Source organism: Cryptomeria japonica, chromosome 1 (genome assembly GCF_030272615.1).
Source record: "Cryptomeria japonica chromosome 1, Sugi_1.0, whole genome shotgun sequence".
Lineage (NCBI taxonomy): Eukaryota > Viridiplantae > Streptophyta > Pinopsida > Cupressales > Cupressaceae > Cryptomeria > Cryptomeria japonica.
Genome location: NC_081405.1, coordinates 676,782,595 through 676,793,167, shown reverse-complemented (window position 1 = coordinate 676,793,167; position 10,573 = coordinate 676,782,595). Strand labels below are relative to the sequence as shown.

Below are 10,573 nucleotides of genomic sequence, written 5' to 3'. Positions count from 1 at the left end.
AAGACATATCATTGTCTATGATTCAAATGAAAGAACATTCACAAGACGAGCTGTTTATCATCTCTCGTAAAGAGGTTACAAACTGAGGAACCTATCCCGACAACCAGAGCTGTTTAGTCCATTTATTGAACAAACAGAATAAAAGTATAAAACAGGAGCATATAAAAAATCACTTAAATATATTATCTGCACTTTAAATTACCAATACAAAGACACTGTTTGAATTTATAGACTTATTAATATTTCTACAATGGCTAAGAAAGCACCTAAAAAGAAAAATCTGGAAACTAATAAAAGTTTCCCTATGTTGGAAGAGTTAAATTACATAATCAAAAGTGAAGAAGTGGCAGCATGTTTAACTAAAAAGTTTTTCCACCAAAACAAAAAACTGTATGGCATAAATAATAAAACAAATGATATAGAACAGAAGCATGTATGCTCTGTCTATTCAGTCCAGCACATCTAAATTACAGTGATAAAATCCTTCTATAAAAACTACCTAAACCTGAATGGAACTGCTTTTACAATTCATGATCAAAAGGGATTCCGCTAGACGGTAACCAAGTAGCCCCAGAAATGAAATTATCAACACTAAAAACATTGACCTCCTCTACTCTTTTAATGACCCTATAACCCCCCCATCCGACTCGCCCGTCCAACTTTGAGCCGGGTCCGCTGTTCATATATTCTCCAAAATACACCCTTTCCAGCCCATAATCTTCGGACCACTCCAGCCAGCCGGCAGGGTGGATTACATCGCCTAAGAAGCTATGAATGATGACTGTCCGCGAGAACAGTTTCCATGGCTTTCCAAGATAAGCGGATCTCACTGGAGCAAGATCTTTGGAGGCCACAATGCTGCAGTTTTGAATGGAAAAACCGGTGTTCTGGTTGGGGTCATTTCTTCCCTGAGCAGTAATGGTGTTGGTCTGATTGCCCATTGGTGCTCTCACAATAATAGTGCAATTCTGAAAAATGGCAGCAGCATTGCCCAAGATGAAGTCTACAGTGCCATAAATATTACACTCTCTGTAGAACTGGCGGAGGGAGTGAACATATAGAGTGTTCTGGAAGCCGATAAAGTTGCATCGGTAGAAGGCTGAAAGATCAGCTCCCACACGCAGAGCTACGGCTTGATTCTTGTGCGGTCCTGCAAAGTTGGCGAAGGTGATATCTCGGGCAATAAATCCCTTGCCAGATGCAGCTGTATTTACAATCAGATTAAAACTTGTTAGTACCTCAATATTAAGCAAAAACAGTTTGAAATTTAATTAACCAGAAAAAAATGACAAGTGTTTCCGGATTTCTAAAACTGTGTGACTGTCTGATATAGTAGCCAGCAGAATTTAACAATAATTTGTGACAGTCAGATTGAGGAGCCAACACATTTGACAAAGATGTGTGACTGTCAGATTGAGGAGCCAGAAACTTTGACATAAATCTATTTAAAATTTGAAGATCTGCCTAAATTTTCGAAAAAAAATCAAATAATTAAAAGGTTGGAGAGAACATATGCACATCTGAAATAGAAGAGAAGAGAAGAGAATCAAGTAGAAAGAAAAATTTAAGAATCCCTACTGTATAATCTGATAAATCTTAGTCTAGTTTGTTTTCTTTTAATCTTAATCTATTTAAAAAATTAAAATTAATTAGAAATTATCATGTAAAGGCTAGTTGTTATCTACAATTTTATCATCTTTTCTTTGCTGGAAGAAGGGATTCATAATTCAGAAGATTTGTACAACAAAGATAGAAAGAAAATTACAAGTGCAACAGAAACCCAAAACACCAAAATTAGAAAAGAGAAATGTACAACAAAATTAAAAAGCGAAATAAAAATCTACAGCAAAATTAGAAAAGAGTGTTAACATATATCAGAGGACCTCTTTCTTCGTGGAAGAAGGGATTCATAATTCAGCAGAAAAATTAGAAAAGAGTGTTAACATATATCAGAGGACCTCTTTCTTCGTGGAAGAAGGGATTCATAATTCAGCAGACTTGTAAAAAAAAAGATAAAAAGAGAAATTAAAAGTGAAATAGAAACCCTAAAAAGCAAAATTAGAAAAGAGATTTGTACAACAAACATAAAAGAGAAATTAATAGAGAAATTAATAGTGAAATAAAAACCCACAACAAAATTAGAAAAGAGATTTGTACAACAAAAATAAAATAGAAATTAATAGTGAAATAAAAACCCACAACAAAATTAGAAAAGAGATTTGTACAACAAACATAAAAAGAGAAATTAAAAGTGAAATAAAAACCGAGAATAATCTTTTCGTAAAGCAAAATTAGAAAAGAGAGTTAAAATATATCAAAGGATCTTTCCTTCTTATAAGAAAGGATTCATAATTCAGCAGACTTGTACAACAAAGATAAAAATAGAAATTAAAAGTGAAATATAAACCAGAATAATCTTTCCTACAGCGAAATTAGAAAAAGAGAGAGTTAATAATATTAAATATACCAAATGATCTTTCCTGGAAGACGGGATGGAAGAAGGGATTCATGGAGAGAAACTAAAAGTGAAATAAAAACACAGAATAGCGATGGAAGAAGGGATTCATGAAGAGAAACTAAAAGTGAAATAAAAACACAGAATAGCAGATTTGTACAACAGAGATAAAAAGAGAGATTCTAGAATAATCTTTTCTACAAACAAAATTAGAAAAGAGAATTTAGAATATATCAAAGAGTGTTTCCTACAGGTAAATTAGAAAAGAAAAAGTTAGAAAAGAAAGAATTAAAGAATATACCGAAGGTTGCAGAGGCGAAGGTTGTATAGCCGTCCTTGACATTTTTGCTGGATGCAACAATGGTCCGGTCGCGCCCATCGCCAAGCAACATCACATTCGTCTTCTCCTTGTAGAGAAGCAAATTTTCCTCATACACGCCAGCTTTGACATACACAACATACCGCTCACTGGCATGAGACGGCACGTGCATGAGGGCCTCTCCAATGGTGTTGTACTGCCCGCTGCCGTCCTGAGCTACAGTTGCATTCACCTGCAACTCCAATGCAGGCACTTGTAACAGCCTCCGATCGGTCCGGGACATCCACGGAGGAAAAGAAAACCCAGACCCAGGGTGCGGGTTAGGGTTATTTAGCAGAGGACGCCCAGAAAACCCATACCCAGATCCAGGGTGAGGGTTATTAAACAGAGGACGCCCAGAACCGGAACCATTGTCGTTATCAGGGAAGTAAAGCTGGAACACGTACAGAGCATTGCTGAGAGATCTTGACAAAGACTGACAATGTTCCTCCACCTTGGCCATCACTGTCCCCGTCGTCTCTCTGAAACCATCCAAGCATGTCTCCACATCAGTGAGAGCCGCGCTTATCCATGTCTTGACATTTGCAATCTGAGCCTTGGAGGGATTCATGTCCAGGCCGGGTACTTCTGCCATCGACCGGTTGACGTGATCCACAGCATCTACGAACAGGCCAATGCAATCTTCGAAAGCCATGAATTCTGGAAACTCAGAGGCTGCTTTCAAAGTCGCGTTGTGTGCTTCTTGGGCTCCAGCCAAGCTCGCCTTCACAGTAATATGAGCAAGATTCTTGGAATTCGCTCCTTCATATGATTGCAATGCTGAAACACAGGCCTCAGGGTATGGTGTCTTCTTGCAGCTGGAGTCGATGAGCTTCACTCCGCTACCATTGTGGAAAATCGCTATGCCCATCCAGGCAGCCACAGACATTGTGAGTATTGCTGCCGACAATACCCACACGACCTGGCTTGCTGAATAGCTACCGAACCTCATTGTGAAACAAAATTGTTTTCTGTAATTGAGCAGAAATCAAATCGCTTTCAGTAACTATAATCGCTTTCAAATTGCTTTTAAATCGCTTTCAATAACTTTAAAAATGTCAAATAGCATTGGGAGTTTGAACCCAGCGCTCAGGAGTCCTTATATAGGAAATTCTCCAGAGGTTCAAGATTCAAGATTCAAGATCGGGAAAAGGGTGGTTATTAACCGCCATTTCTAAAATGGACACGTGGATAGAGATTCAAGATCAAGAAAATCGTTAACCGTGGATCATCTTATACCTTGATATAATGGATAGATAAAACTTAACACTGCACAAATAGCAAAGAGTATCGTGAGAACTTTAAAATTGATTCAATAAATTACTCACTAGATTTTATTTTTAATATTGACCTTGAAAATAAATGTGGCAAAATTTTTTTCTCAATTGAGTATGATAATTTGGATTTAATTCAATTTATAATTAGTTTTTATATTTAGAATGGTAAGCATAGTTTGATTTACTGATCTAGACATTAAATTAAACTTAGATTATTCTATGTAGAAATGATCTTTTACCATTCCAAGTGTTAATAAAAGAAGAAAAATTATTCTATGTAGAAATGATCTTTTACCATTCCAAGTGTTAATAAAAGAAGAAACAAATTGACTTATTAATTTTCTGCTTAGAATGATAGTTTGGGTATTAAAGATTCTTTATAAATCAAAAGCAAATTCAAGATAAACAATTGGGGTCTATGGAAATTTTGAAATATCTAAAGAAGGATTGTTCTAATTCAACTTAGGTAATAATAGAGCCAACTAGTTGATTGATCATTCATCTTAAGGGAGGGGATGGATTTTGTAAGTTCCATCCCCCTGTTCACTACCTATGAGAACATCTTTAAATGCGTTGATAAGTTCTTCAACTGTTCTCATTCCCATGTCTAAATTGGCACAATAATATTAAGCTCTTCAACTTTTCTCATTCCCATGTCTAAATTGGCACAATAATAGTAAGCTCTTCAACTGTTCTCATTCCCATGTCTAAATTGGCACAATAATATCTTCGAATTTTGGGGCAAATTGTGCCCACAATATTAAATATTGATTAGGGTGCATTCTCATACAATAGGATAGTGTAATTTAAAATCTCTATAGTTAAAACCCAATCTAGATTCAGATTTGGTGAGCACTCCTTGTGTTTTTAGGTATAACAACTAGTGGTGTGAGAAAGGAAATAAATTTAAGTTTCCTAAAGATTCAATTACCTAGTCAAGGCTAATCAGAATGAGAATAATTGTTAAGGGGGGATTTAAGTGCTTAACAAATTATAATAAAAATATATAGAATATGGATATTAGAAAGCAACATGATGTCTAAGCTATGCTCATAGTCAATAAATTTAAATGTGCCACAATTGAAATACTCGACCAATAATTAAAAGATTCTCATGACAATAAAAGTACTCCTACGTTGACCAATTCATTTGTGTTCACAACTACGTTGATAGCAGCGGTTATTTGATGACGAGTACTATAAATTTAGTGGACACTATTAAAGGTAATGCGGTTCTTTCTCCATGCTCTCGCTTAGAGATCATGGTCCTTGAGAAGGCCTCTGTTGACCATCTACCTTTACGTGTTCACCATATTCGACGAAGCCCTTAGGTACTTTAGATTCTATAACATTTACAGTGTAAGTCCTGCCACTCATTCTTCTTGATTGGAGTTTAGTTTCTATAGCACTTAAAGTGTCAGAACTGCAACTCATCCTTGTTGATTGGAGTTTAGTTTATATAGCACTCACAGTGTAATACCTGCAACTCATCCTCCTTGATTGCTTCATCTTGAATTTTGACCAGAAGCTACTGATGCTTGCCCTAAATTTGGCTTAGACGTAGAATAGGTTCTTGAATGGACATGCTTTTCATAGCCTAAGTATGTAATTTACTACGGAATTTCTTAACGTGCACTTCCAGATGCTAGATGACGCAGCAAGGATTAGATCCAGACAGTATTGAATAGGCAGAGATTACAGGATCCTTAAGTGAGAACAGGATTTGATTCTTGAGGGTTTCTACGATCCATAACTGTCAGATAAAGCATCTCAGTCAGAATGAATGTTGGCGGGATGGATTGGTTTGTTCACAAAGGTTTAGGTGACTGAATTAACATCATGCCTGGAATAACTAGCTGCAGTATTATATCCAGATTGTTAAGGGTCTGCGCATCACATGTATGGAAGGATTGCTTTTTCCTAAACTTAAGATAACACACAGGAAGGGCCAACAACATAGTTACCACGCTTGAAGAATTTGATTTGTTCAGAAGACAAAAAAATTGCTAAAATTTATATAAGATTGAAAAGTCTGAACCAAACTGCACAAAGATGACTGCTCCAGAAAATACAGATCCAAATGGATTTGAACGAGATCTGGCCAGATTTAAAACTATGTCCAACAGGAAAAGAGAATCTTCCATTACAATTGTGCATGGAGGAATTGTTCTGAAGCTCTGAGTAAGACTGGAAGTTTGAAAGACAAGAATGGGAAGGATTATAAAGATATTAACTCGGATGCGAGAAAAGATGGAGAAGTAGATGCAGAGAGCTGGATTGAAAGTGCTTTCTCGGGAGATTTCTCAGAAGTACAATAGAATGTCCTCTCCTAATGTCAAAACGACATGACTGACCTCATGGTTGATGCCAGATGTGTGATGCTCTGCAATCTGTCAAAAGGTATTGGATGAACAGAAGCAAAGTTGCAAACAAAATCTAGATAGATCGATGGCAATTAATGATTATAATTCAATCTCGTATCAATAACATTTACAGAATATAGCATCAGAAAACATTCATGCATTCAACTTTCAAGCACGTGAAAATGCAAGCAAAACCATCTTTGTTTTATCTTCAATGCTTTGAGTTTGAGTTTAACCAACTTATACAACTAGTCCATTCCTAGCATCCTTATTTACAAAAAGAATGACCTGCAATTAGCTACCACTTTTCTTCCTACCTTAGTGATTTGTATCATTTACAGATTTCCCCTTTAAGCAATCACGACTGACACAATGATAAATCTAAATCAACCTTCAAGCAGCCACTTTTGTACTAGTGTATCCTTGTGGATAACCTAGAACCAATTGGTTCCAATACATGAAAAGCAGGAAGATCAAAAAATGAAGTAAGGACACATTACAAAAGAGTTACAGCTATAAAATCAACCAAGCCATATCAATTATTTACAATCCGCGTGTTGGTACGAAATAAGGTGGCAAACAGGCCATCTTTCAAGCACAATCTCCTTTTGCATGAAGCCACTGCTTATGCACATGACCTAATGAATAATGCCACATGGTGCTTGCTCGTATCTAACTCCCATAGGATCACAATAAGCAGATTGTGCTATTGCACTCTTAACTCCCATAGGATCATAATAAGAAGATTGTGCTGTTACACTCAATCCATTTCAATCAAGTGCAATAATGCAGTACGACATGAATCACTAGATCTGGGAATTACATGGATTGGCTTAATACTAATCTTGGAACGACAAAAGGTAATTAGGAGAAAAGGATGATTCTTATGAATGCTTCAGGCATCCAAAATGTCAAACTTAAATAGGGTTTGGTATGGGGTATGTGATGAATAAGATAAACCTGATAACCGAATTCCCCAAATCTGAACAAGGGCCTCCTTATACTGAATGTGTATTAACAGTAATAACATATAATGTAGAGCATGAATACAATATAGATTCCTTAAGCACCTAATCAGATGTCTGAGAAAAAATAAAATGAATAAACAGTGATTCCCTTAAAGATTCTAGAGAGTCATTCTTAACGGAACACAGATTACTTCAAAAATTAATGAATCAATCATTCTTCTACCAAAATTAACCTGAAATTAAAAATGGGTGGGTTGCCTTCTTCCACTTTCCCACAAAACCTAACCCTTTCATCCGTCAGAGCAAAGAAATTTTACCACACAGAAATCTTAAGTTAATATTGAATGAAGATCTGAGGATGCCTTATTGCGTTCACGGAGGTCGGACAATCTTCGTACGTTAAACTTATTGCGTTCTTCATATTTTTGTAACACTATATAGTGAAAATCACATTTATTCACATTTTTGTGTCACTATAGGGACCAAGGCATGGAGGAAAAAATAGCAAGGCACGTGAACTGTATTTCCTGAGAATTGTGGTCTCATTGTATGAAAAAAATGACAAAATTCTAACAGGCAAACCCAAAACGTGGAAGCCAGAAAGAGCTCTACAGTACCAAAATATCCCTCAAAGAAAAAAATGCTTTGAATTGCAGAGATGCACAAAGGAATTAGTTGGGAAACATAACATGTTAGAACTGTGTGAATACATTTATATTCCCCTGCGTACGCATTAACTGTGGAAAGAAAATGACAGAGATTGGGGAAACATTTTAGAACTTACCAGCAACTCAAAGGCAGTTGTAAAGCTATATTACCTTCCTGGCAGGTGTAAAGCTATATTACCCTCCTTACAGCGTCCTCTGCCTCGTGTCCAAAAAACCTGACACAATTATCCTCCTGCTGCTCTCCTCTCTGTCTTCCCAAAAATTTCCAGTAGAATTAGCAACCGTGAATAAAGTAATAAAAAAAATTCCCCTCTGCTACTTCTTTTTCCCTCCCGCGCTATTTTCCCAGATAGAATGGGACGTGGCAGATTCCAGAGAACGCATGTGTACCAAAAATATGGCAGCATTTAATCAACACACAAATTTTTATTTATTTAATAGTTAACAAGGTAGATATTTATTGTATAAGTAACAAAAAAACACTTACAAAATCAAATACAGAAACAATACAGACATGTTTAAACTAATTATTAAATAAGTGCAATTTATTATTTTATTTAGATGATAAAATTTGGGTAGATAATAAAACTGAAATTCGTGTTATAATTAATTAGAGGATATGTCTATTTAGTTCTAGCATCGTATAATGTTGCATTTGTTCTAAAAGGTTTCACCATTATAAAATTAAATACAATAAAATAATTAAACTTAATGAATATCTTAAGAGTTTGGACTAACAGAAAAAGAATGATGGATATATCAATCTTAAGTCCCATGAGCTTGAAACCAATCTAATAGAAAGTGTGCTCGAATGTTTTATCATCCACTCTTTCAAGAGTATAAGTATAAAGTTGATACAATCTAATAGAAAGTGTGCTGGAATGTTTTATCATCCACTCTTTCAAGAGTAAAAGTATAAAGTTGATAGAAACTGAAATATATGTTTAGAATTTTGAAATGATAAAACTAATCAAATTTATATTCTTATGTCTATTTGAAGTTTGTAATTTTAACAAAAATTTAAAAAATTATTTGAATATAGTTTTTTATAAAGTAAACATTATAATTTAGTTGCTGAAAAAATGTTGAAATTGAAGTTATACAAGCCACCACACTTTATTTAATAAAATTTACTTTTTTTATTTACTTTTTTTTTTTGAATTTTTTTTGTATATTGATAACTTGAAATTTTAGTGCATGGATATATTGTTTACTATTTTATATTTTTCATTCAATTTGAAAAGTTGCGTGTGTTGAAATATATTTTTTTCAATTTTTTTTTAATAAATTTTAGCATTTTTCCTAATCAACCTTATATTTTAGTGCTCATGACCTACTTTTAATAAAAATAAAATATAAAACATAAAAACTAATTAAAATATTAAAAGATATATATTTTGGAAAATTCACTTATAGATCTATAAAAGGGTATTTTTACATTTCAAAAAAAATATTATTTATAAGAGTAGGAGTTGATGAAACATCGAGTTTTGTTTTGTTTTTTTTTTTTTGTTTTTTTTAAATTGTAATTAGACCAAAAGTAATATAAAATATACGTTTAGTAGACACTTCCAATTGGAAAAGTTGTGGCCCATATATAACTTAGCTATAATGGATCTATATAGACCATATGTTTAACTAAAATTAATTTTTAATTAGAATTATTTAAATTCACTTGTGCTAATAAGTTAGTCTGAAATGTGACACAACTTTGTGTTTTTACCCTCAAAATATTGTAATTCTTCAAGATGGTGTATCCGAAAACTATTGAGGCACTTGCTAACCCAATAGGTGAATAGATTCTCCTACATCAATTCCATTGGTGAACTAGATTAGTAGCAATGAGAAAAATTGAAGAAAATATACATAAATGTGCATATGCCCTATATGATGATGCATATTCACTTCCTTCGTGCAAACCTTTTGAATTGAAATGTGTTTTAATAATTCACTTTTTTATTTTTTATTTTTATTTATGTAGAATGTGTTTTAGTCCATAATGGATGTCTTTAAATACCATGACATAGCAACAAATCACACAAAACATGTATTAATTAGCTCACAATGAAACATTAGAGTGGGTAGGAAATTATGAATTTGCAACTTTAGGATTTGACATCATTCCTACACTCTTTGGGATTTACCTAGGTCAACCTTGATGCATACATATATTATTTGTAGGGATATGTATTAATCAAGGTTGAAAGTAAGTAAATGCAATGTTCAAGAGGTACACAATCATCACACGTTAATCATGATGATACTAAAAGAATGTGTAGATTAAACACAAGCACACACCACTCACATTATTATAAATAACAATCCCTTGAGATCTAAGAATTTTTCATGTGGATAATTCATATTTAAACTTGAATAATACGATATTCAAATATGTATAGTTTGTCAAACTAGAAACAAAAAAAGTAAACATATGTGTATTGTACTAAAGTATAGATGATAGTAGTTCTTTTAGAAGTGAAAATGA

At 34.1% G+C, this 10,573-nt stretch overlaps 1 protein-coding gene across 3 annotated transcripts; it reads right to left on the bottom strand.

Annotated features, from left to right (window-relative positions):
- Positions 1-336: 336 nt before the first annotated feature.
- Positions 337-8,451, bottom strand: LOC131057147 (pectinesterase). 3 transcript variants are annotated; one of them, XM_057991327.2, is made up of 3 exons: positions 8,205-8,451; positions 2,757-4,082; positions 337-1,204 (listed from the first exon to the last, which is right to left on the bottom strand). In XM_057991327.2, exons 2-3 carry the CDS (start codon positions 3,763-3,765, stop codon positions 522-524), a joined length of 1,692 nt encoding a protein of 563 aa, XP_057847310.2. In that variant the 5' UTR covers positions 3,766-4,082; positions 8,205-8,451; the 3' UTR covers positions 337-521. The 3 variants fall into 3 exon arrangements, with proteins under 3 accessions (XP_057847310.2, XP_057847309.2, XP_057847311.2); XM_057991326.2 differs by having other exon boundaries at positions 2,757-3,784; XM_057991328.2 differs by having other exon boundaries at positions 2,757-3,784; positions 8,239-8,451.
- Between the last annotated feature and the right edge of the window lie 2,122 nt (positions 8,452-10,573).